At 42.7% G+C, this 27,358-nt stretch overlaps 1 protein-coding gene across 1 annotated transcript; it reads right to left on the reverse strand.

Annotated features, from left to right (window-relative positions):
• Nucleotides 1-678: 678 nt before the first annotated feature.
• ITIH6 (inter-alpha-trypsin inhibitor heavy chain family member 6) lies at nt 679-27,358 on the reverse strand. The gene is made up of 15 exons (XM_089484843.1): nt 27,194-27,358; nt 20,760-20,795; nt 20,049-20,203; nt 16,074-16,184; nt 14,102-14,349; nt 12,138-12,307; nt 11,456-11,572; nt 10,257-10,428; nt 8,009-9,811; nt 6,917-6,943; nt 5,870-5,899; nt 5,216-5,266; nt 4,893-5,006; nt 3,315-3,701; nt 679-1,464 (listed from the first exon to the last, which is right to left on the reverse strand). The coding sequence occupies exons 1-15, from the start codon at nt 27,356-27,358 to the stop codon at nt 1,229-1,231; spliced, it is 3,822 nt and encodes a 1,273-aa protein (XP_089340969.1). The 3' UTR covers nt 679-1,228.

The following is a 27,358-nucleotide window of genomic DNA, read 5'->3' on the forward strand; positions in this document are numbered from 1 at the left end:
CTTTCTTTCTGAAGGGCAAGCAGGTAGAGATGGTCCTCTCCATGCTAGAAATAGCTGTACCTGCTGAATTTGGTCAATGATGATGAGGGAGAGGTTGTTTTTCGTTCAGTTTTAAAGAAGTAGCAAAAAAGTTCAAATTCCTTCATGTTTAGGATGGAAAGAATGTAAGGCTTCAAATGTTGGGGGAAATGAAATAGATGCATTTTCCCATCTTTTAATATCCAGGCACCTTGGTGTTAAAAAAAATGCTATACCACATCATGATCAGAATATTTTCTTTCTTCACTAATTTAAAAAATATACTGTATATTTGAAGACTTTTCATTAGTGGGTATATAAGGTATCTTGCTCTGATCACCTTAGTTGTCTTCCTGCTTTGGAAATAAGTTGTGAGAAGAGTTTGACTTTGATGTTTATCACACTATACTCTTAAAGTGCTACTATTCCACTTTGACTGCTCTAGCTGCCTCCTGTTGCATTCTGGGATTTGCAGTTTTAAGGAGGGGTATTTAGAGTTCTCAGGCACAGAAGTTCTCTGCCTGAGAATTCTAAATACCCCTCCTTAAAACTACCAATACCAGAATGCAACAGGAGGCAGCTAGAGGAGTCACACTGGAATAGTACCTCTTTAAGAGCATAGTGTGATAAACATCTTTGTGTTTCCAGGCCTGTCCAGTATAATTTGAGCTCCCCCCCCTTGTCCACTCTTGCCTTTTCTTCTTGCTTTTTTTCCAAAACAGGTCAGGTTATTTGGTGAAAGTTTTAGGACTCTATTGTGATCTGTTCCATTTGGGGAAAGAGGGTGTATGCCTCCTTCCACAAAAGGGGGCAAAAGGGTTAAAAATTTACATGGCCCGTCCTGTCAAATGCTAGGAATAACTTTCAGGATACTCTCCTCTCAGTAGTGAGAATATATTTTTGCAGTTAAGTCCCTTTCTGTGGTAAATCAATGGGGTGGGGAATGGAAAGGGGACATAATTTATTTGTAATGTGCCAGGGAAGAGGACAGAGAGGTTAAAAAGATCTCTCCTTAATGCATCACGATGTCTGTTATTGTTCCCAAGAGTCTACCTCAAAGGTCCAGGAAGAGAGGCCATAAATCTCCTCCTTTTCCTCATCCCTTCATAAGGCTGAGGTGTGGGGTGGGGGAGAATACGACAATATGACAAGGACTTTTTTAGCTTGCTAGCCTAGCTGTTTCAGTCCGAGTGACTGAAAGGTGGCCAGCTCACATTTCCAGGGGGTTGGAGGCTAAGTAAGAGCTGTAAGGGCCCCCCAACAGTCCCTCTATATCCTTGCGTTTCACCAGCCAGCATGGTGCCTCATGTGCCCTCCGAGTGGAGTCCTTTAATATCTTGGTGACTGCAGTGACTGGCACTTTGTTAGTGCCCCTCCACAACCAAGCGGCTCGCTCCCCATCAGCTGGGCCTGGGGAAAACCTGATGTCACTGTTCTGGAACTGGCCTGTGGAAGACAAAAGCGGCATGGTTGGAAACTGGAGCACACAACACACGTGAGCAGGAAAAGGCAGGGAAGGAATTGTCCTGGTGTAATTCTTCTCTTAGAGCTGGCTCTACAATATGGGTGCTGTGGGGTTGCTGCCTGAAGTAGCAGGTTTTTGCTCTCACAAAAAAGCAGCAGACTGTCCATTATTTTATGATTGTTTCACATTTGCTGTCAGAGAGAAAGAAAAGTACTTGTGAGACTTTCTTAGGTCTGAAAACATGAAAACATAACTTTGTAAAGGTAAAGGTAGTCCCTTGACATGAGTGTCTAGTTGTAACAGACTAAAGAGTGGTGCTCATTTTGCTATTAAGCTGAAGAGCCAGCATTGTCTAAAAACAACTCCAGTGGCCACGTGGCCAGTATGACTGCACCGAATGCTGTTTACCTTCCCACCAAAGTGGTACCTATTTATCTACTTGCATTTCCATGCTTTCCAACTGCTAGGTTGGCAGAAGCTGGGACTTGTGACAGGAGCTCACCCCATCATGTGGTACTTGGGCCTCAAACTGCCAACCTTCAGATCTTACAATGGTCAGAATTGGCGTCTTAACCACTAAGCCACCACATCCCTCTTTGAGAGTTCCTCAAATTGGTGCTCCCCCTTATGCTGGACTACAAATAACTGTCTTTGCTGGTGGGGAGTGGGTCTGTTTTGTACAGCACTGGTGCTCACATTAGCATCATAGTCTGGATTTTGCAAAATGTTTTGTGTTTGGTCATTGGAAAGCAAACACACACTCAGTTTCCAAGGCTTAATTCCTGAGGCACATATCTCTGAGGATAGGGAATTTCCTCTATAGAAAAAAAGAGTTAATTGTAGGGAATGCACATTCCCTTTAATGTCTAGTTTGTCCCTAAGTTTATTTATTTTTCTCTCTCTCTCATTCTGGGCCATTCCAAATGACACAATTATAGTGCTATTATTCCCCTTTAACTACTACGGCTGCATCATATGGACTGCTAGAATTTGCAGTTTGGTCAGAGGCATTAAAGGACCTCTCTGGCTGACTATTCTAAATGCCCCTCACTCAAGCACAAATCCCAGGATGTATTCATGACAATTAAAGTTTAATCATATTGCTATAATTATGTAATGTGAAAGGGTCCTCTCACACACATTATTCCTTTTCTCCTTGTAGACTAGTACCATGACAATGAGAGCCAGCATGGCGTGTAGTGGTTTAAGTTTTTGACTACAAAGCTGGTGATCAGGATTCAAATCTCTAGGCTTCAGTGTCCACACTCTCTCAGCCTCAGAAGAAGGCAAAGGCATGCTCCCTCTGAACAAATCTTGCCAAGAAAATTGCATGAGCGGTTCGCTTTAGGCTTGTTACAAATTGGAAATGACTTGAAGGTCCAAAATGCACTGCAGAAATAATCCAGTTTGAGACCGCTTTAATTGCCCTAGCTCAGTGCTAGGGAATCCTAGGAATTCTAGTTTGTTACGGCACCAAAGCTCTCTGAAACAGAAGGCTAAATGTCACACAGAACTATAGTTTCCAGAATTCCCCAGCATTGAGCCAGGGCAGTTAAAGCAGTCTCAAACTGGATTATGTCTACAGTGTGTTTTGTACCAAAGAGACACAGCAACCAAAATGTGTGTGGCCAGCACATGTAGACCTATTACATGTTTTAAAACAATGTACAGTATATATTTGTTAGAATAATCACATCATTTAGAATAGGGAGGTGTGTTCTAGCCCACTCCTGGCTCCTACCTTAGGTAAAACAGGAGTGGGGTAAATTGATGTAGCGAACATGGTGCTAAAGAATATGTAGGAATCTGCTGGAAAGGGGCATTTGCTTACCTAGCAAGCCTTGTGCTGAAGTTGACAGCCCCTTTCCGTTGACCACGTAAAAGCCAAGGTGATCCAGCTGCAGGGCCGTGGGATGGTTGTAGCGATGTAGCAGAACCAGGAACTCCATTTCATGTCCGATCTGCACAGTGATGTTGGCTTCAGGCCACATGGAAATCACCAGCTGGGGTTTTCGGATTGTGATCCGCCGGGTGAAGGGCAGCACCAGGATATCCTCACCATGCAGAGTTAAGCCTTTCCGTGTGATGTTGATCACATAGCTGGTGTGTGGCAGATGCTGCTCCACCACCATGGTGATGGCATCAAAGTAGGTGCGGGGACGCTCCTCATGGCCTGGCCTTAAAGGAGCTCCCATGAGGTGCCCATTGACTGACAAGCCTGGGAGGAAAGAAAGGCAGCAGCATTTAAGGAGAGAACAGAGTTCCCTACTTCCCACCTAGCGAGAAAAGGAGCCAGGTGTTCACAGATGTTCTATTGTAAACCACATATCAATTCAGATGACTGGGCTGCAGCTCCGATCAGCTCTAGCCAATATAGCAGACAATGACAGGTGATAGGAATTCAAACACAGCTTCATTTTATTCCAGCCCATCAATATGCATCAACTCATTTGTAATGTGCTAGGTGAAAGTTTAGTTGATGCCACAGGCCACTAAAATAAATAAATAAATGAGTCCTGAACTCTCACTAAAAGCTGAGGGTGCATCTACATTATAGAAATAATGCAGTTCGATACCACTTTATCTGCCATGGCTCCAACTTACGGTATCCTGGGATTTATAGGTTTGTGAGAGACCAGTACTCTTAGATAGAGAAAGTGTGTAAAACTATAAATCCCAGGACTCCATAGGATGGAAGTAGAGCACTTAAAAGTGATGTCAAACTGCATTATTTCAACAGCATAGATGCACCCTAAGATGATCAGACTGAGACTATATCATGGTATGATATGATTCATGGAAAAAAGAATTCTGGGAAAAGTGAAAGATGGTAGAAAAGAAGAAGACCATACTAAAGATAGATGGATTCAGTCAAGGAAGCTATGGCCCTGAGTTTGCAAGGCCTGAGCTGGGCTGGCTTCTCTCATTCATAGGGTTACCATAAGTCAAAGCTGACTTGATGGCAATTAACCATCACAGCTATTTCAACAAAATAGTTCCATACAACGAGCTAAACGTCACTTTCATATTCCTGGCAAGTCGCAAGAACAGGAGGGAGCAAAGCTGGTTAGAAGAAAGCTTTCTTCCTTCTATGTCCCTTTTCATGTCTAAAACTATTTCCTGTCAGAGATCAACTATAGTTTGTAGGAATTTTTTAGATTTTAAAGATTTTAGACCTATTTTTAACACAATTTTATTGCCTTTATGATGCTCAGAGACACTATCCATTTTTTAAAAATGTCCTAATAGCTGAGGAAGAAGGGGCAGGACCCTGCATGTGCTCAGAGACACCTGGTCTGAAATGCTAAAATTATTGAGTGGAGGGGATTTGGCAATTCTGTCATTCTATTTGTTGGTCTCTCTGAGATGGCCAGAATACGTTTAAGTTAATTCTATATGAGGCTCTTACCAGTGATTGGGTCGCTCACCAATTGTAGAATATCTCCTGAGTGTCCATCCAGTGTGAAGCAGAGGTTCCCCAGTGAATGTGGCAATCTTATGACAAAATGGGGGTCTCCATCCACTGCAGGGAAAACATGAATAGGATTAGGAGTGAGGAACTGCTGCACCTCCAGATGTTCTGGCCTCCAAATGCTCTCAGCCTCACCTATTATGGTCAGTGGTAAGACTGTAGTCCAAATATCTGGAGGGCCAATATGTAAATGGACTAGATTTTTAAGAAAGAGGATTAGTGTAGAAGATTTGCAGAGGTGGAGATGGGAATGTTCTTACCCCAAGAGGAGAAAGTGAAGAAGCCGGTGTTGGAGGAACCTCCCAAAGTATCTGAAAAGAAAGGATTAAGAAGGGAGCAGAATTACATTCACTCAGCATTGGACAGCAATGTATTGTTAGGCACCAAGTATAATTTGGGAATGAAGTATCATTCTGCTGCATCCACACACCCCTGTCACTGCAGAAGTCCATGCGAATGGTCTTAGTGCAGATGCAACACCCAACAGTGAGGAATCCATGGCCCTTCTAGATATTGCTGAGCTGCTATTCCCATCAGCCAATGATCGTTGGCTGGTGGGAAACGAAGTCGCATGACATCAGGAAGGGCTGGAATGCCAAGCCAGTCTCAAGAGGATTGTGAGTGATACACATTCACAGAGTTGTTGTTTTTATGGAGTTGCCAACTTTGATTTTGAAGTTCATGGTGTGTAGATCACATTGATGCACCCACCCATCCTTCCAGGAAGGGTCAGGACAAAGCATGTTAGGTGAGGAGCAGCATCAGAATAAAATCTTATCAGGTTGGAGGTGGAAACCAATGGGTTACACGTAGAATTATGGGTGATAGGCAAGGCTGGTTCAACCCAGCCCTGACTAGCAATTCAGTTGGATCAGCTAACAGTCAGCTCTGCTCCATTCCATATAGAAATGTACCTGCATCACTGTCCAGTTCTTCTGAGAAACCTGAAAAAGAAGGTATGTTTTCAGGGATATGGATTCTTCAACTCCCTCAGAAGCAAAATATCTCAGGTGACATCCCCCACAGATTGTTTTCCCAGGAGGCTGAATCCAGCTCAGTGCTTCATTTTTAAATGACAGCTCTGTCTACGAAGGATTGTCCAGTCCAAGACTGGCTTAAAGAGGAAGAACCATAAGGAAGGAGAACATCAACTGCAGTTGAATATCTGCAGTTAGCAGGAGGCTGAGCTGCCTCCACACAGCTCACAGCAGCACTATTTTCCCCACTATAGAGAGCTATAGTGCATAATATTTATTTTATTTATAACCTGTCTTTCTCCTGGTATGGAAGTTACAAACCATTTTCTGATGTGGAACAGGATCCATATTTCCATTTCTGAAAATGCTCTATTTTCAGGTGTGTTTTCAGTCATCGGGCTGTTTAGGTGCTCTAAATAAACTGTATGACCCATGAGTGAGATGGCCAATGAGGTCCAAACATCTGTATTTGACCATATTTGTTTTGAATTGTAGTCCCCATAGTCCTTTGCTAGGGTTGCCAGGTAAAAAAAACAGGACAGGGCTCCTATACCTTTAACAGTTGTATAGAAGAGGACATTTCAGCAGGTTATTGTAATATAAGCTCCATCTGCTGAAATGCCCTTTTCCATGCACCTGTTAAAGGTACAAGAGCCTTGACCCATTTTTCACCTGGCAATCTATCCCTCACCACTGGCTATCCTGACTAGGGCTGAGGGGAGTTATAGGCCAGAAACATCTGGAGAACATGTTGTTCACCTGTGGTTTACATCCAGGCAGGGAACTGTGCCACCCACAGCTTGTATGTGGCCCACCAAGCACCCTTGTGCAGCCCCCCCTGCCACTGGATACTTCCCATCCCACTCTCCATACTAAGAAAATATTTAGGGGTAGAAAAACTGTAAATCTGGGAAAGCTTTTAAAGAGATGAAATCACTTTCATGAGCCGGTGTTCAGAATTAGTATTGTTGACAGCAGAATTACCTTGGATGTCTTCATAATCCAGGCTTCCTGTGGAGGAGACAGACAAGACCTGAGAGTTGCTATATATGTTGCTTTTGCAGCAACAGAGTCTTGTGATACTTTTGCTGTTGCATGCCTCCAAGTCGTTTCTGACTTATGGTGACCATAAGGTGAACTCTGCCTTTCTCTGAGGCTGAGAGACTTCCCCAATGTCAACTATTGGGTGTCCATGGCTGAGAGGGGATTCAAACCCTGGTCTCCAGAGTCCTCATTCAATGCACAAACCACTACACAATAGTGGTTGGCATGTAATGGAAGCTGGGATGAGTTGGTTACTAGTTAAAGAAGAGAATTGGCAAGGACAAGAGCATAGAAGGGAAGCTTTGACCCAAATTATCCTACAATAGCTGGCCGAGAGGTGGGATCTAGACTGTGAAATATCTACAGGACTTCCCACAACTACACCCATGCAGAAATCCCCATCCCACTCATTGGTTTTCCCTACTGGGAAGGTAAACAGGGTGAAGAAGCTATATTCAGATTGTGATGAGACTTGATGGCACTGGGCTTCCCTCATTACCCAGCTTGACTTTCAGTTGGGAAGGCAGAAATGATGGGAGTGGAGAATCCCTCGGGTTCCCAGATCTTGGGTCTTAGCTCTCTTTTCCCATTTTTCGAGTGAGGGGAAAGAATCTTAGAGTGAGAGCACTGTTTTGAAGTGTGTGTGTATGTATTACAGACTTGGTGTGTGTTTTTGAAAACTGAATGGGGTTCTCTGTGTAATTATGCTTAATGCATACTTTATCGTGATTGATGACAACACCAGTGGCTTCCCCTTGAAATATCACCAGGTTCATCTCCAGATCTCAGGTTTTGGTCCTGGAATAGTTTACAGCTTATTGTGTATAGCCCTTGTAATCCTAGTTTATATCCTACTGTTCTGTATCCCTTTTACATCTTACTCACTTTCCCAGGGGATGGATGGTAGAACTGAAGAACTGTTAAGACTTATGGATGGTTTAAGAAGAGAACAGGTAGATGGCTTCAAATGAGCTTTAGGTCCTAGGTGAACCACATAAATGAAGAACTGATACTCCTATACTTTGTACCCACCTGGATGTCTCCGGGATGTGACAAAACTATACACAGCTGGTGGATTCAAGGACTCCACGTACTCTATGTCCAGGTCAGTGGCTGAGCGTAACTCAGACTCACTGGGCAGGAGGAGGAGGCTGATGTCAGAGGCAGGCGTAGTGCTGCTAGCAACACGTCCAGGGCCTTGGGTCACCATTTTCTGTGCCACTGGAAGTGTTGTTCCAGGTGCTAAGCCCCATGGAGCAGTGCTGTTGTGCAGAGGCTTATCTGTGTGCACTTCTGTGGCTCTGCCACCCTTGGAAGTTGTCTTACTCTCAGGTATCTTTCCCGTCTCCATCCTGGCAGTACTTTCCTGCCAGTTTGTGTATGGTTGGTGCTCAGTGGCTGGCTGAAGTGTCATCTGAGGCTGCTCCAGAATACTGGAGTTATCCTCTGATACCTTTACATTTCCAGGTGGGTGCTCTGGAGTGGTCACTGTATCAAGGACACCTAGCAAGAGGACCTTGCTAATGGCTGTTCCTCTGGTCTCCAAAACAGAGTGAGGCTGAACTGTGACTTTGAGTCTTCCGGCCCTGGCGGGGTTGGGCTTAGGGGTTTTGAGAGGTAGTCTGGTGGTTTTAAGGGATACTGTGGTTCTGGGTGGCTTTGTGGACCCATGTATTACAGCTGGAGTCAGAGACATAGCAGTCAACCTGGGAAGTGGCGTGGCTTTGGCTGCTTTGGTGCGGCCAAGTACAGTAGGTGCTGGGGATATGTAAGGAGTAGGGATGATGGTAGTCATGGCAATAACTGGTGGCAATGTGGCTCTGACTGCTTTAGTGACTCTAGTGGTGATTGCCGGAGCCAGAGAAGTGGTAGCAGCTCCAGGCCTAACCATTCCCTTGATTGCTTTTGTGACTCCTGGAGCACTGGTACCTCCAACCACAGGAGTAGTTTTAGCCACCTTAGAAAGCCACGATGAAGCAGGTGTTGTTCCCAAGGCTTGAGGAGTGGCCTTATTGGCTTTGGTTACCCCAGGAGGAGTGGTAACTTTTGCCAGCTGGGCTTTATCTCTGTGCTCATCTGGCCTCACCACTATCAGAGATGTCACAGGGGTGACAAAGTTGTATTTGAGGGACAGGTTGGTGGCCTTTTCAGTAAGCAGGCGCCGAGTAGCTGTGTCATTGGCTCGGAACCGGGCCTGAAGCAGGTCTTGAATGGTGAAGTATGCCCAAAGCCTCTGCACAAAATGACCAATCTTGTTGGCATCCACAGAGCAGCCAAAGGGAGCTGCTTCAGTGGTATTGGCCGAGATGTCGTTTTCCAGGCTGAGTGGGCCCTCTTGGCCATTCCCTGTGGTGCGTATCCGCAGTTCTGATGCTCCTGGCTTCACTCGCCCAGCCACAACGAGTTCAGAGCCTTGGAAGTAGTTGGGGAAGAGATTCTGAGTGAGGTCTTGGGCCACTCCATCCAGGTAGGCCAGCTCCACATCATACAGCAAAGGGCTGGCAATCTCATCATAGAAACCCTTGAGCTGCAAAGTGGCATCAGCATCCTCATATATACGGCGGGCAACGCCACGGTTTTCTAGTGAGAGGCGCCTCAGCAGCCCATAGTCAGCATCATCACCAAAGGCCAAACCAAACAGTGAAATGGTGCCCTTCAGAGCCTGCTGAGCATTAGACAGAATGCGGCTGCCAGCTGTCACTCCTGAGGTGGGTTCACCATCTGTCAAGAAGATGATCAGTGGGATTCTCTGTTCCTGCATAACCTTTCCTGCCATTAGAAAGCTTTGGTTGAAGACAGAAGCGGCTGCAAGAAGAGCTGCGTTGATGTCAGTCCCTAAGGAGCAAAAGGCCAAGGGAGATCAGAAGACTGTTGTTTAAAGGAACAGATAGGCATAGGTAGCTATTACCAAGAATTCCCGGGTGTCCTTATTAACGTATTCATAATTTGTAATTAACATTTATACCCCACCCCTTCTCCAATGATCTCAAGGTGCAAAGGACATTAATCTCCTCCACCCTACTTTATCCTCCCAATTACCCTTGAGAAATCAGGCTAAGAGTGACATGGCCAATCTAATTGGGGACTAGAATTGGGATTTCCCAAATCTTGGTCCCACAGGAGGCTTTAAAAGGTGGGTGTTGACAACCTTCATCTCCTCTACTTTAAGCTCCTACAAGCAAGAATGAGAATTTGAGAACAAAATGAAAGCAATGCCTAGTACAACTTCAAGACCCTCCTGCCTATCACACTTCCCACAACCATCTTGGTCTTCACTCACATCCATCAGCTTCCATCTTGCTGACATAGTCCTTGGCCCTCCTGATGTTTTGTGGAGTAGCTTGTATGGATTGGCTGGGTTTCCACACATTCACTGTGTCTGAGAAAGTAACGATGTTGAAGAAGTCATCTTGGTGAAGGTCACTTAGTATGACATGCATTGCCTTCTTGGTCTGCAAAGCAGAAGAGCAGAGAAAGGGTTTATGTTAGCCTTGCACAACTCAGAGAGTCTCCAAATAAATTGGATTGCATCTTCCATCATTCATTCACAGCTGGCATGGAAAGCACCACCACAGTAAGAAGGCATTAATTTGGGGAAGGCTGTCTTCTATCACTCTCAAGTAGCAGGAGGCTATAGTACTTTTCTAATCACAGGACTAATCAAAGTCTGTGAAACTGAGACTAGAAATGGCCTCTTGCCGCTTGTCTGTGTAATCTCCAGCTCATACCATGTGGAGAAAAGAAGGCTGATTTAAGACATTTTCCTGCCTAGAACAGAATAGCAAATCCACCACCAACAACCCAATTTAAAGCAGGCACTGAATACCAGCTTGAAGTGGTACACAAAGTACTACATTGTGGGCTGTATACCAGGATTTGGCCACTTTTTATTCTTGAGAAAATCCTGAAAGTAAAAAGCAGCATGTTTTCCCCCACTGTATTCATGGTTAAATGTGGGATAATGGCGATGTTGGGGGATGTCGTCTGAAAACAATCCCGCTTTTGCAGGATATTCCCAGATTTAATTCCCATCTATCTACAGGTTCTGAGCGCTTTGCCTCCCTTGTGAAAATCAGCATGCAAAGGAATTTTGTAGCACCTTTGAGACATGCATCTGAGGAAGTAGATTCAAGTCTACAAAAGCTTGTGCTACCAGCTTATTTATTTCAGTTGGTTTTGAAGGTGCTATAAGACCCTTTCATGTGATAATGAACAGTTCTCTGCCCTTTCATAACACCCAAAATCTGCTGTTCTCTCTACCTAATAGGGCCAGTTGTGACAAAGATCTCCACGTTTAAAGGAGTCTTGTTTATATAGGTTTTGAACCTGTATTTCAACCAGTCCTATTCCCTTCCATTCATTTTCAACATGCAGTCACACACATACGCACACACACATGTTCCCTGGTTCTGGCTATGCTTCTCCTATTTCACTTGCAACCGCTATACACCTTTTCCATGCCCATTACTCACTGTTCACCTGTTTCATCTTTGTGCCATACATGGAGCCACTGACATCAATAACAAACACCACATCCTTCTGTACTGGGGGCAATCCCCTTGGGGCAAAGTAGTGAACGAAGTAGCCATTATAGATCTGAGAGACAAAAAGGAATAAAATGACCATTGTGAGGAGGAAAAGGAAGAGTTCAGTGAACAACAGAACTGCTTGGCTGGTTTGTTTAGTCAAAGAATATGAACTTGCCTTGCCTATTGAGAGTCTCTCTAGATGTGTTATAACAGCCATCATGTCCAGTCATCATGTAATAGAACAAATCTAGCTGTGTTGTGGGGATTCCAGTTTAGGGAAGGCTAGCGTAAGCTATCATATAATTAGAGAGACATGTGTCCATACTGTTCGCAGTGTATTAATATCTCGGTTTTTCATCTTTTTTTCTGTCTAGGCCCAGTTCCATGGAACTGCAAATCTGCCCATTGGGTCTGTCTCCAGACCTGCTTCATGTAGTCTATTAGCCTCCCATGTCTTTAGACTTTACTGCATGAGAAAAGAAAGGTGAAATGGGTTGGGAGAGTAGCAGCTTTATCCTGGCTGCTTCACATGCCTTCACAGCACTTCCATTTTATTCCTGAGGGGACACAGTTGTTGAAGTGTGCCTAAAAAGTGTTTAATTTTTTTTCTTTTTTCTAGTCTCTTTTCTAACCTGTACATCGCCTGCAACATCTGGCATGGCCACGTCATACTGCACAACAAAATCACCCATGATTCCTGAACTTGAGAACGTTGCCTGTTCTTGGGGCGTTGGGCTGAACACAATCCAAGCGCAGTGTGTTCCTTTCTCCACCTTTGTAGATGGCGGCACATCAGCATCCCCTGTTAGATGGAACAGCACAGTACATTAGTAGGGACAAGGGCTTGTTCACACTGGCTCTCCCATTAGGCTATGTTCAGCAACCACCCCAGACAGCAAATATTGGACAGTAGAGTTCTGCAGTAATTCTGCTTGAAACTTTTCTAGGACAGGTACACTGCCTATCCTGTACACCATATTATTATTATTATTATTATTATTATTAATAATAATAATAATAATAATAATAATAATAATATAGCGCTGTAGATTTGCACAGCGCTGTACATAAAACAATAAACTAGTCTGCTCATCCTCAGAGATCGTGAATGATCCTGTCCCATTGCCACAGTTGAACTAAGTTTCAGCTGCTAGTCCTGTATTTCTGCTAATGAAACAGTGGTGGTGAGGGTCTTGTGCTTTGCAAGGTTGCAAGGTGTGTTGGCATGACCTTGAGTGCAGCAATACATGAAGACCCGTGTGGGCATTTTTGTGATTCAATCTCCATTATCTACATCATTGGTCTAAAAAACACTGCAGAAAGAATCCACCTGGAGACCACCTTAACTGTTGTTTTGTGAGACATTTAGCTGTCTCTGTTCAGAGAGCTCTGGTGCCACAATAAACTACAATTCCTAGGATTCCCTAGCACTGAGCCAGAGCAGTTAAAGCAGTCTCAAACCAGATTATTTCTGTAGTGTGTTTTGGACGATAGATGAAAGTTACAAATCTCTATGCCTTTCATAAAGTGTTGTTTCTCAGTCATGAAATGCAGAGAAAGGAATCAAAGAGCAGTCAGGAGTGAACCACCTAAAGGTCTAGGGTTCTGTAGGATGGGTCTAGTTCTCCTGTTTCTTTTGACATCTGAGGAAAAGGTCAGCTCTCAGTGAATGTTATTTCATCTTTGCTGAAAGCTTAAAATAAGTATCTTGGGAGGTAAGAACTGATATACAAATTGGCAACCCACTTGCCAGTATTACAACAATAATGAATTGGGGGAAGAAGTGTCATAGTTCTGAATGTATCTGGAACCTGCACAAATTAGGACAATCTAGGGAGGAGGGATGACAAGACTGAGCCAAAATGAAACCTTTCAGATTTTGTTATGTTTCAAAAGGAATAAGAGAAAATATGTTTCTTTGAATCGAAGCAAATGTTAAAGGAAATGTGTATTTCCTATGTTTAACCTGATACCTTCCCACAATGAGACTTCCTCAGAGATCTGTGCCTCAGCAGTCAAATGGGCAAAGTCCACTTTCTACCAGTTGTGCAAAATAATAACACACCCAACACTTTAAATGAAAGATACAAAGGTGAGGAAAATCAAATGCTCTAACAGTAATCTTTCTTCACTAGTCTAATAATTGTGTGTGTGCCTTCAAGTTGCCTGTCAACATATGGTGACCCCATGAATTTCATAGGATTTTCTTAGGGAAAGAATATTCAGAGTTGGTTTTGCCAGTTTCTTCCTCTGAAATATAGCCTACAGTACCTGGTATTCCTTGATGGTTTCCCATCCAAGTACTAACCAAGTACCCTGCTTAGATTCCCAGCTAACCAGATGACCATGTTTAGCTTCCAAGATTGGACAATATCTGGTGCTTGTGTAGTAAATTGTCCCTGTAGAACATCTGGGACAATTCCCACACGCATATTTAAATAATGATTTTGAGCCTTGGGGACAATATGCAGCACTCAGGCCACAGTTGCCCTACCCTTGATCTAGTGTGACCATCTGTGGGACTAAATCCCCACTGCCTATCACAACCACTCTATTTGGAAAAATCCCTCTAGAAAGTAGGAGAATGACTCCATACCTCGAACAGCATTGGTCAGAAGTCTGCTTGTGCGGAGGGGCAAAACGTGGACATAGTCAATGCCAGTCCTCTCAGAGATGGTCACCTCCACGCTGAGGTTCTTCACCACCTGCTGGGGCCGGATGTTGATGGCATGCTGATACTTGCCCAAATGCCGCTGCAACAGTTCTTCATAAATCAGCTCAAAGGCTACCTTGCCTCCAGCCTCCACACTGGTTGACACTCTGAATTTTTCAGTTTCTCTGTCCCTGGGAAAAATCACTCCATAGCAGGTTACCAGGTAATGTCTAAAATCCCCTAAAGCAAGACTGGGGGACCTAATGTCAGTGGTCTCCAACAACTCCATAGGCCAGATATGATGAGAGCTGTAGTCTAATAACATCTGGAGAGCCACAAGTTCCCCAGCCCTGTGTTAAGACAACAGTCCATGCCTGTGCTAAGACAACAGTCCATGGACAACAGTCCAGCAGTCCAGGCTTGTTTTCAGTCTGGGCTCCTAATATGTTTTGATGAAGAACTAGTGTGAATACTGTATTCTGTATCAACATGATCTCAAGAAACTTCCTCATGTAGACTGAGCCTAAGGCAGAAGAACCAACCAAATTGTTCCCCTGTATGCTTCAGAACAGATGCTGAGTCTGGGCTGCCAACAAGCAGTCTTTCCTATAAAGTTGTGTGAATTGATGATCAGATGGATACAAAGAATTTTAAACCTGAATGATGTTCTACTAGGTATCAGCATTAAAAAGACTGAGAGCCTGTACAGACAAGCCAAAATAAAGCAGCTTTGGGTCATTTTGGAAATATGCTGTTTAAATGATGCATGAATCCTAAGAGTCCAGAAGCCGTGCCAAGGGCTGGAGCGCAGCTTTGGCACAGCTTCTGGCCTCTTAAAATGTGTGTGTCATTTAAACAGCATACCTCCAAAGTGACCCGAAGCAGCTTTATTTTGGCCTGTCTGTATCGGCCCAGAGTTGAGTTTAGATTAATTCTTATTTGTAGCCTGCTGTCCTGTGAAATGTTTCTAGAGCAATTGGCAATACAGATAAAATACTTCAAAAAATGTATTGATTCAGGGAATAAAAAATAAAAAAAAAAAAGGGGGGGGGGGGGACAGGCTTCAAAAGCAGACCAATTTAGCCAGACAGTGAGATAAATTTAGAGCAGTTTATTTCAGATATGAAAGTTTTTCTTTGCTAAAACTGCAAGAGTCAGTCTTGATTTGCATGGTATATAATTATGCAGGTGCTTTACAAATAAACATCTGTATATATACAAAAGCTAGCTCTGCCAGATCAGTGATTCCCAAAATTGAATCTTTATCTCTCATTGGATTTTTACTCTTATCCATTTCACCCAGCATGGCCAGTGTTAGTGCTGATGGGAACTGTAACCAAACAATATCTTGCGATCCAAGGTTGAGAATCACTGTGAGCTTAACCCCTTTGATTTCATGGAAGATTGACATGAATTCTTGTAAACCACATTAAAAAGTTGTATTTAGAGACATCATGTCCTCCATTGATAAGAGCATCATTGATAAGAACATTGTGGAGCTGCTAGAAGAGTGTCTGCAGTCAAAAGACACATGTTGAACTTGTCTTCATCTGAATGATAGCTATTTTAACAACAACAACTAGTAATTTATCTTTTCTTATATGTTAGCCAAGAAATGTTAACAAGTAGGATAGTGCTTTTCTTCCTTTGTCCTGTCTCTAAAACTGTAAGAAAATAAACAAACTCACCTATAGCATTCTTGACTGTAGTGGAAAGAGATGCCAAAATCCCAGTCCCAACTACCACCACCCACCCCCAATGTGTTTCTGGCTTACTGGTGCCTATTTGTTGTCTCAGAAGTATAGTGAAGGCAGTGTACAAATGGAAGCCCTCCACAAGACGTCACTTGTCTCTGGAGGAGGGCAAGCATGTCATGGAGCAGTGAGGAGAGGGATGTTTGAAAGAGGGGTCTTACTTGGTGCCCACATGAGCTGCTGTCTTTCCTTGCCTGCGGGCTTCATCATACATCTTCTTAGCCTGGTGTTTCTCCTTCACCTCAGCCACATAGATCTTTTCATTCACAATTCTAGTTTGCAAGGAGAGAATAAAATATGTACCCAGTCACTAGAGAATCTTGGGTAACTCTAAAATAATTGATAAGAAACTATAAAAATTATTTCTGTTTTAATATTACATATTCCTGGTTTATACTCTAAAGGCACAGGATCCCATCTGTTATTGGAAGCTAAGCAGAATCAGCCCTGGTTAGTATCTGGATAGACCACCAATGAATAACAGGCTATATTTCAGAGAAAGGAGCTGGCAAAACCACCTCTTGAGTATTCCTTGCCTAGGAAATCCCTATGAAATTCATGGTGTTGCCATAAATCAATAGGCGACTTGAAACCACATGCGCACACATTCCTGTCAATAGGTAAAAAGAACAGAAAATAGGCAAGAAAAGGGTTCAGGTGATCTTCTCAAAGTTATGAGATCAATGCTTGTCTGCCCTGGGAACTCTCCCAGGTTCTGCAAAGCCAAGCCTTGCAATTTGGAATTGGTTCCAGCTTTCCACGTCCCTGTCACAACAAGTAATTCCCTTAGTTCAATAATTGAGTCTTCACTAGTTAAACTCAGAAAACCCAGTTGCTATACAGTTACTATAGGTCTACACCAGAGATGTTTGCGAGAAAAAAACCCGATGATGTTAGTCACAGACCTGTATTTTGTCAAGATCTCAGAACACCAACAACAACTTCTTGACAAAATGCAGACCTATGATTAACAGCATCATTTTTTTCCAACGGTATTATTTTTAACACCTTTGCCTGATGAGGAAGCCAGTGGAGCTTCAAAAACCTGTGACATATATATTACACATTTTGGTTGGCCCACTAAAAGGTATTATTTTTTTGTGGGTTTTTCGGGCTATGTGGCCATGTTCTAGAAGAGTTTCTTCATGACGTTTCACCAGCATCTGTGGTTGGCATCTTCAGAGATTGTTGGAATGGAAGTGAGTGGGGGTATATATACTGAGTGACCCTGGGTGAGGAGGAGTGATTCCCATGTTAATCTGTGTATTGTTCTGTTGTTGATGGCCAGGCCTCAGGGTGGGAGGATATGCAAAAGAGAATTGGTGTTTGCTAACTGGTGATCATTGTCTGCTGGGAAAGCGCCTGACCCTGGGAATCACTCCTCTGTACCCAGGATCACACCAGGTCAGCATTCTCTGAAGATGCCAGCCAAAGATGCAGGCGAAACTCTTCTAGAACATGGCCACATACCTCCCAAAACCCACAAAAAACTATGGATGCCGGCCATGAAAGCCTTCGACTTCACAAAAGGTATCATTGTTTTGTGAATTTTGGATGTTATTGTACTTTGCTATAAGGTCAACATGGCTACCTCTGGATATGTACTGGTAGAGAATTCAAAATTTAATATGACCACTGCTGAAGCTACAAAAGCTGTCCAGGGTGCATAGGATCCATTGTACTACCCTTATCTGAAACGCTTGGGAGTAGAAGTGGTTTGGATTTGGGAGGGATTTTGGAATAAGTGTATTTGCCTATACATACATAATGAGATATCTTGGAGATGGGATCCAAATTAAACCACAACATTCATTTATGTTTCATACACACTTTATGAAATAGCCTGAAGGTGATTTTATGCAGTTTTAAAAAATAATTTGGTGAATGAAACAAATTTTGTGTATACTGAAAAGCAAAGGTGTCATATCTCATCAGCTGCCCATGAGACATGTTTTGGATTTTGGAATATTTTGTATTTTGGAATTCTGAATAAGGGATTCAACCTCTACTTTGGTGAAAGGTGTGCAAGGGCAGCCAGCCAACTGTCAGACATACTAAGTGGCTAATCAATAGCTAGGTTTAGGGAAAGAGCTGTGATTGGGAGACTTTGGATGCTCTTGCTCCTTACACAAGGAAGTACCAAATAACTCTTTCAACTACTGGGAGTTAAACCAGCATAACCACCAGCAGGATTCTGGCCAGAGGATCCAAGCTGTGCAACATTGATTGGACAGTGGCTAAAACTCTATGGGAGCTGATTGCTGGGGTGAGTCCAGCCCAGGATAGAGACGTGAAATAATGGGACAAATCAAATTGGATGTCTGGAGGGAAGAAAACCACCAGGAAGTATATAAGACAGTGTCCAAAGTCAAAGGAATAGCTGGTGTTTGAACTGTGGAATATGAAGAGCAGTCAGCAGGAGACCCAAGAAGGAAGAAGAAAACAGGACCAAGGACTGAAGAAGGGAGCAAACAGTCAACAGCAGTCCCAGAGAGGAAATCCATAGAGAATGTGAGACTCTCTCTCTCTGTATGTCTGATTTGGTGTCAGTCCTCAAGAGAGCTGTGAACATGAGAGTTAATCCAGAGTTATGACTGATGAACAAATATTTTTGGAGAGAGGTCAGTGTTGGTCACTGTCAAGGCCAAACAAGGATTGACTTGCTATATATGTAAGATAACTAGGATGGAGTCTCGCAGAGGCTTGGCAGCCATTACATGTAGTTGACATAAGGGAATTTTTGCCTTAGGTACCATTCTAAGTGGCTATTAAATAAGAGTAATCAGGATTACTAGTGTATGAGTAGATTAGTAGTATAGGGATCAGTAGACATACTGAAATTAATAAATTATGACTTATGTTTATAGAATCATAGGTTTGGAAGGGACCACAAGAGCCACTTAGTCTAATGCCAGCCATGTAGGCCCATGGTCAAAGTTATTCTAAGAAATAGTTATCCATCCTCTGTTTAAAGGCCCATAAAGACAGAGAGTCCACCACCCTCTGAGGCAGATCTATTCCACTGTGGAAAAGCTCTTACTATCAGGAAGTTCTTCTAATGTTTAGGTGGCATTTCTCTCATGCAATTTGAATCCACCAGTCCATGTTCTAGTTTCCAAAGTAGCTGAAAACAAGTTTACTCCATCATCAACATGGCACTCCTTCAACTATTTTAAAATAGCTATCCTATTGCTTCTCAATATTCTCTTCTCCAAGCTAAACTTTCCCAGTTCCCTAAGACGTTCCTTATAGGACATGGCTTACAGACCTCTTACCATGTTGGTTGTCCTCCTTTGAACACATTCCAGCTTGTTAACATCCTTTTTGAACTGTGGTGCCCAGAACTGAACACAGTACTCCTGGTGAGGCTGACCGAAGCTGAGTAAGGTGGTACTATTACCTCCCTTAATCTGGACACTGTGCTCCTTTATGTATTGTTAAACAAAACCTGTGTTTTATTTAAGGCCTAGGCAAATCTACCTAAGACAATATTTGGGGTTGTTATGCTGGTGGCAGATACACAGTGGCTAAGAGTGGTCCAGTAGTGGGGAATAGGCCAGTCCATATATATGGATGATGGACATCTCATTGTAGTACCAATGGCATAGCTCTATAAGAGTGGTCTGTGATGCATTCCACCACCCTTCCTGAGGGGAATCTCTACTGGAGACTAACTGTGCAGGTTTTACAAGTCTATTTTGGTTTGCCCTGAAATATTCTGGGAATCTTAATTCCTCTTAAATATTTTGGGAACTCTATGCAACATAGAGAATTCTTTTGTAAGAGACTCCACGCTGCCGTACAGTGAATTACAAGTGAGAGAACAGGGAATGACAGTTCTGCCCAGATAAGTCTGTAATATAAAGATAGAAACATCCAGAAGCAGACTTCTTGTTTATAGCTCCTGAGATTTGGAACATAAGACATTTGAAACTTGCTCTGGTCTCCTTCCCTAACACTTCTGACCTGAACCTTTTAATTGAAAATGTTAGGGATCTGTTACCTTCTCTGTCAGTCTGAGCTATGTCTACTCCTACCCTTATTCCCCCCACCCCAGTGCCATACAGTTATGGGTAAATATGGTGATGTGTCAGTTTAAGGGCTGTACAAACTGTCTTTCTGTGTCCCAGACTCACATGGTAAAGTTGGAGATGAATGCTGAATTGGGGAGATCCAGGTCAAAGATGGCTTCTTTTGCCTCTGTGTGTGGGTTGCTCATGACAGTCCACACTCGGGTGAAGGCATAGCGGGACACAATTGATGAGCGTATCAAGAAGCTAGAGATGGTGAGCTAAGGAAGGAAACCACAAAGACAGTCAATAAAGTTGTCTGAGATGTATTGCAGGTCAAGAATGAAAGTCAAGAATACAATCTCACCCCAGTAATAGCAATGCTGTTGCATGAGAAGTCCATGTTTTCTCCTGTGCTTGGAGACAAGATTGGAGGTTGTGTCTTGGACCACTCTGATCACATATATACGACAAGATCCAGTTATACAATCTAATTACCTATGCTTAAATTGGTTACTTCACAATGGGAATTTACCTCTCAGCAAACAGAAGTTAGGTGTGAATACAGCCAGCATAAGGGTTGAATGCCCCAAAGTGTTGTTAAGCTCGATGGGACAGGACAATTCCCTCATTATTTGAACAGATGTCAAAGAACACACTGTTAAGACTAGTATTACTCCATTATTAAGACTATTGTTCAATCTAACTATGGCTACATTCTTCTAACTGATTCTGCTACCTGTATAGGGGAATGTCCTGTATAGAATAGGGCTTGCAATGATCTGGCTATAGTTGAAGATGAATAAAGATTGGTTAGTAGTCCAGCATGTCACCTACCTCGGTTTTGGGAGCTTTTACCTGACGTGTAGATCTCTGTGGAAGAAGACAAAAAGTTATTTCCTTCAAAATGAAAAGGAACAAAGAAACAAAGAAAGTGCAAGTGGAGTAGGTATATTTTGAACCAACTGATTTCCAAACAACCTTAAAAAACAAATTACTTAGCTGACTGCCCAAAGCCAGTGTGAAAATGTCCCACCAGTCAAGCTTGCCATCCCATGAAGATAGTTAAGAAAGTGTTTCCACCACCTTTCCAACCAGGGAAAGTAATGAATCCATGATATGCCTTCATGTTCTTTTCTGAGACATTGATTGACCACAGTGCAAAACAGAAAGCTGGACTAGACAAGTTTTTGGTCTAATCAGCATGGTTTTTATGTTTTTATGAGATTTCCCAGATTCAGCCTCTGTGACTACGGAAAGCCAGACCTTAGTTTTGTTGTTTTTTTAAGAGGGAAAATAGTCCTATTTCCTCCAGATTATATCCTGCCAAACCACAAGGTGTGGTTTACAGGAACAGGTAGTTTCCTTTTAAAGTCTTCCCTTAAAAGCCTGTTTACTAGCCCAGTGTGGTCAATCAAACTGTCCTTAAAGATATACAAGGAGGGCCTTATCAGGATCAGGTTGCCCTTTCCCTCTCTGGTGCAGGTTACAGCAAGCACTATCCAGAACAGAGGTACGTTTCAGAGAACCTGCTGAATTTTTTTTATCCATATAGATTCTGAAAATACAGGCGCCATCCCCTTTCCTTCGATTTTGCAACACTTTATTCAATTTTGCCACATAACCAATCTCTGTGTGTTTTGAGTCACTGGTTAATTGGAGATTTCCTTTAGATTTTTTTCATCCTGCCTTCTGTATATTCCCAACCCAACTCACCAGGTGCCTTCAAAGAATCCAGACATGTTGTTTTCCCAAGCATTTGAAGGCCAGGCAATCTTTGCTTCAGGGAGTCCACTGGGCTGTCTATTTTTCTTTCAGTTTATGCCATCCCTACCACAGGTGACATTTTCAGTTCTGCCAACTTTGTTTTTAATTGCTCCCCCAAAACCATTTCTTTCCAAACATGCAAATGCCTTTCTCCCTTTGAAGCCTGTAAGCTCAGGAAGGAGGATTATGCTCAATGCTTGCCACTTTCTTTAAACAAACAACTATTTCAGCTGCATGGAGATGCTGCCAGTGCAGGCTGTTCAGATCAGAGTTTGATCCAAGGTACGAGAAATCTTTAACTATTCCAATTTCATAGTTTTTTGTGGGTTTTTCGGGCTATGTGGCCATGTTCTATAAGAGTTTATTCCTGACGTTTTGCCAGCATCTGTGGCTGATATCTTCAGAAGTCTAAACCTGCTATTTGCATGGCGTTTTCTGCACACAAGTTGAATAAGTAGGGTGACTGTGTCTTCCTGCATAGCAGGGGGTTGCACTGGATGGCCCTTGTGGTGTCTTCCAGCTCTATGATTCTATACAGACTTACCTGACCCTCTTGCCAACTGGGAACTATTCTGTTTCTCCATATTCTGTTCTAACAGTAGTCTCTTGTTCTAAGTGCAGATTTCTCATCAGGACTATCAAATGTATTGGCATTTCCATGTTTTAAGAGTGTTCCATAGCTTTTTGTGATCTATGCAAAGGCTTTGCTGTATTCTATAAAGCACATGCTGATTTTCTTTTGAAATTCCTTGATGTGCTCCATTGCCCATCGTATGTTTGCAGTTTGGTCTCTAGTGCTTGCACCTCTGGGATTTCTCTCTCCATGTATGATTGGAGTTTGTGTTGCAGTATTTTAAGCATAGTCTAGCTTGCACGGAAAATTAGTGCTATGGTCTTAGGTGTTGCATTCTTTTGTGTTTCTTTTTTTGTCGATGTTAAATGTTTGCAGTCTGTTGGCTACTATTTTGTTTTCCATATTTGTTGGCATGTTTTAGTTAACATTGGAGTTGATACTGTCTGTGTGGATAATCCCCTGTTAACTATAATGAGTCTTCTACCAGTATTCTACTTCACTTACGTTTAACAATGTGAAAGTTTAGATTCACCAGTTTAAAGATACAGGCATGGATTATGATTGTCATAGTATTTAAGAAGATATTTCTGTGTATTTGGAGTTTAAATATTTTGCACTGTTCAACGCGCCTTTGGTTAAGATAAAGTACAAAACAAATATCTATCAGTTAGGTGAGAGGATGGGAATTGTGTGGCTCTCCAGATGTTGTTGGATGGCAGCTCCCATCATCCCTCCTTCAGTGAGCAAGCTAAATCTAAATGGGAGCTATACACCAACAACACTGAGAGAGCTTCATGAGTCTCACCCCTGAGATACATGATAGTTCTTATGTTACAGATCAAGACTCTCTTGTTCCTGGTAGCCTTCAATGTTCTTCCTCCCCTCACCCTGGAGGGAGTCATGATGCTAGGGTGAAAATGCAAAATATAAATTTTTGTTCTTTGTTGTTAACTGCCCTCAAGTCGTCCTTGACTAATTGATAACCTTGCCTATGAGACATCTCCAAGACTGCCTGTCCTCCACTGCTCTGCTCAGCCCTGCAAATTCATGCCTGTGACCTCTCTCATTGAGTTCATCCATCTAGTATGCTGCCTTCCTCTATTTCTAGTGCTTTCTGTCTTTCCTAGCATTGTTGTCTTTTTTATGAGTCATGCTTTCTCATGTTGTGGCTAAAGTATGACAGCCTTAATTTGGTCATCTTGGCGGGTTACAAACAGCCCTCAAGGGGCCGTTTTCCCACCGCCGCCATTCGCTGTGTAGGGAAGCCCCAGCGGCCAGACCACGAGGCTTCCCTGTGCAGCGAAAAAGGAGCGCCGAAATGGCGCTCCTTTTCGAAACGCGGAAGTGGCACCACAAGGGGTGGAGCGTGCCCTCGCGGCGTCACTTCCGCCACGACACGTGTGGACACACAGCGTCCAATACGTCAAAATGGCGGCGCCCATGTGGATGGGCGCCGCCATTTACGACGCGCTCCGTGCGTACTGAGAGGAAGGGCAGTGAGGAAGGTAAGAACCTTCCTAACCCTAATACGGCCCTTCCTAACCCTAGTACGCGCGGAGCGCGTACTTTATGGCGGTTTGTAACCCGCCCTTGGCTCCTAGGGAGATTTCAGGCTTGATCTGTTCAAGGATCCATTTCTTTCTCTTTTAGAATCATAAAACCATAGAATAATAGAGTTGGAAGAGACCCCAAGGGCCATCCAATCCAACCCCATTCTGCCATGTAGGAAATCTCAATCAAAGCATCCCCGACAGATGGCCATCCAACCTCTGCTTAAAGACCTCCAAGCAAGGAGCCTCCACCAAAACCTCCAAAGGAGTGTGTTCCACTGTCGAACAGCCCTTACTGTCAGGAAGTTCCTCCTAATGTTGAGGTGGAATCTCTTTCCCAGGAGTTTGCATCCATTGTTCCAGGTCCTAGTCTCTGGAGCAGCAGAAAACAAGCTTGCTCCCTCCTCAATATGACATCCCTTCAGCACACTTATCCAGCACCACATCTCAAATGCATTGATTTTCTTCTTACATGCCTATAAACTACAAGAGCCAACATGGCTGATCTTCTCTGTAGCACATGACACAAGAGAACAGATAAGTAACAAGAGCCTGCTGCAAGACCTAATCATGGGCATCAAGATGCCTGAAGAGGAGCAGCCAGTCTTCTCGGTCATCATTGTTCCTGCTTTTCTATTTCTAGTAAGGAGTGGTGGTGAAGGTGAAAAGAAGGAGCAAGATGTCCCATTGAGCTGTCACAAGATCTAACTCTAGTGCAAAAAGTGGCCACGCTACCCTTACGTGCATATCCAGATGTTTTGGACTTCAACAGCCAGAATCCCTCACCACAGACTATGCTGGCAAGAGTTTCTGGGAACTAAAGGTCAAAACAGCTGGAGGGCTAAAGGCTGAGAATCACTGTATTAGGGGTTTTCTGTCATAATTCTTATGCATGCCATGATCCATTTCCTTTAGTTATTAAATGCATATTATATCTTTCCATCAACAAATGGCACTGCAGGCAGGTAACTTCGGTAAAATGCAACAAAAAATTATTTTAAAGTAATTTTTAAAATTAAAAATAACTTTTTAAATGGAGGTGGTAAAAAGAAAACAACAACACTGAACCAGCAAGGAGCCTCCTTCAGCAACTTCCTTGAATAGATGCCAAAGGAATGTTTGAATAAAAAGTCTTTGCCTGCTGGCAGAGGGACAACAGAAAGAATAAAAATAAGCTCCATCCCACACAGTGGGACTTACTACCCAGCAAACACACATAGGATTGCTCTGTAAATGTGCCAATTTTCTCAAAATCCCTTCCTCGTATTTTCAGTTCTCCATATATAATGTGTGTACGTGTGTGTATATGTGTGTGTGAGAAAAGAGGACATAAACATGGAAGCAGGAACGTCACTTTTAAAGAACCCATAAAACCCTGAGTACTGATATGTTCCAGTCAGAGAGAGATATATATATATATATATATATATATATATATATATATATATATATAAAAACAATGGGGAAAATTCAATAAAATAAATGAAAACTTATCCTTTAATTACAAATGAAACAAATCTACGGTGCTTTGTTATGAATGATATGGGAATCTTATCACTTCTTGACAACTTTGTTATCTTTGGTGGACACCATGCCTTCTTCCATTCATTCAACCGCAGATATTATTCTCACAACTTTATTTTGCGCCTTGATCTGTTTACAGAACATCTTTTTTATGTATCCAATGTCTTGAATCCAGAAATAAAAATTTTACAAATATACACATGCAAAATCAGATTTCCACCTGCCCAAAAGCTTTTTCTGAAATCTGGAAGATCATAGACTGAAAAATAAAACTGAAATTTTATTAATTCAACCATGCTTTTTTAAACAGGGGATTGTTTAGCAAGGAGATTAGAAAACAGTGGGGGGGAGGGGTAATAATAATAATAATAATAATAATAGCAGCCTCTCTTCGAGGAGACGTGGGAAATAATAGTAATAATAATAATAATTAATAGAGAGATCTTGTACCACTGTTGAGACTAACTGAAAGAAAGAAATTGGCAGCATGAGCTTTCGTAGACTTCAGGCTACTTCCTCAGATGCTTTTTAATAATAATAATAATAATAATAATAATAATAATAATTCTTTATCATCTCTCCTCAAGGCTTGAGGCAGGGATCAACATATTAAAATACAAAACACAATTAAATAGATATGACTATTTTTTCTGTCTTTCCACTCCCACTGGTGGGGTTTTTCATCACACCCATTGCTGCATGTGATAAAAATTATTCTAGGACACTAACTATTTTTTATGCCTGGCTTGAAACCTTCCCATTCATGGACTGCACCTGCTGTGTTTTGGTTTGTTTGGTCACTTGAAATTTGGATAGGAATGAGTTGCAGCTGCAATGCACTGGATTTGAACCAAGATTGCACAGTGGTGTTGAGTGCCTGGAACTGGATAGAGAATATGCACTCTGATTCCCGTTAGTGACAATGAAGTTCCAGTGCCCAAAACATGAAAAAGATGGTCACAGAATGGACAAGATTCACAGCTGGTGTCCTTGCCCTGGAGGCCACAGGCCAGAGCCTCAGGGATTAGTTTCTTAGCTAAATCCAGAATGCTTGGCTTGGTCCCAGACTGAAAGGTCTTGAGGTGAAAGAAGCTCTGTGGGAGTGGAGCTATGGGAAGTCGGGGCATTTCTGACATGGATTCACTCTTTGGTGTAGAAATGATGCTGTTTTGGATCAATTAGCTAGAAAGTACAAAACGGATAAAGGATTCTCACCCTCTATTGGAAAGAGAGTAGGAATGTTTTGAGTAACAGTAATTCAGAAGCCCATGGAGCCATGAAAGCTTGCAACATATATTGTGCATTTCGGTTGGCTGATAAAGGTATCACTGATGGATTTTTATTTGTATTTGTTAAATGGCCAACACAGCTCCCCCTGCATGTTTTCCGTAATTCAGAGCATTCTAGAATGGAAAGGATACTGTTATTTATGCATTATAAAACCAACCTTGCTGTCATTCTCTATAGAGAACAGCCTTTTCATTTTGCCTGATGAGGAAGACTTCTGTGTAACCATGCATTTTGCACCATATTTTATCCATTTACATCTACAAATAAGGACAGCTACTTGCCTAGTATGCATTCCAGGTTTACTGTGCAATCCTAAGAGAAACACTGATGACTAGGTTACTCCTTTCTTCAGCCTTTTGATTCCATTTTCTTTTTCAAATTCAAGAGTAGAACCCTGGAGCAGAACCTCTACACTGCTCTTGAGCAAGCATTTGGCACTAATGCCTCCAACTGATTGTCTCACTTGATTTTTCCATTTACTTAAAGCAACGACAAATGCTGCCAAAGACCAAGAAAACAGCAGGGTATAGCCCTGGCCTAATACCCATCACCCCCCAGTAGCTTACCTCATGAGGAGGTACATGGCTCTGAATAGGGTGCCCCACAGTGCTTAAAGGTGCCAGGATCAGGAGGAGATAGACAGAATATCCCAGGAGCTGGTCCATGACTGGCATGAAAGTTTTGCCTCGTCCTTGCAGAAGGCTCTGTGGATGAGAACGCCTCCCTGGCAT

Source organism: Sceloporus occidentalis, unplaced genomic scaffold, assembly GCF_023333645.1.
Source record: "Sceloporus occidentalis isolate IW3139 unplaced genomic scaffold, rSceOcc1.0.p SCAF_1, whole genome shotgun sequence".
Taxonomy (NCBI): domain Eukaryota; kingdom Metazoa; phylum Chordata; class Lepidosauria; order Squamata; family Phrynosomatidae; genus Sceloporus; species Sceloporus occidentalis.

Coding starts and splice junctions, on each gene's coding strand:
- ITIH6 (XM_089484843.1), bottom strand. CDS start 27,358: ATGCCAGGGAGGCGTTCTCATCCACAGAGCCTTCTGCAAGGACGAGGC. Junction 9,812..10,256: donor CAAGATGGAAGCTGATGGAT/GTGAGTGAAGAC, acceptor TTTGCTCCTTAG/GGACTGACATCAACGCAGCT. Junction 6,944..8,008: donor CACATCCCGGAGACATCCAG/GTGGGTACAAAG, acceptor TCTCCTCCACAG/GAAGCCTGGATTATGAAGAC.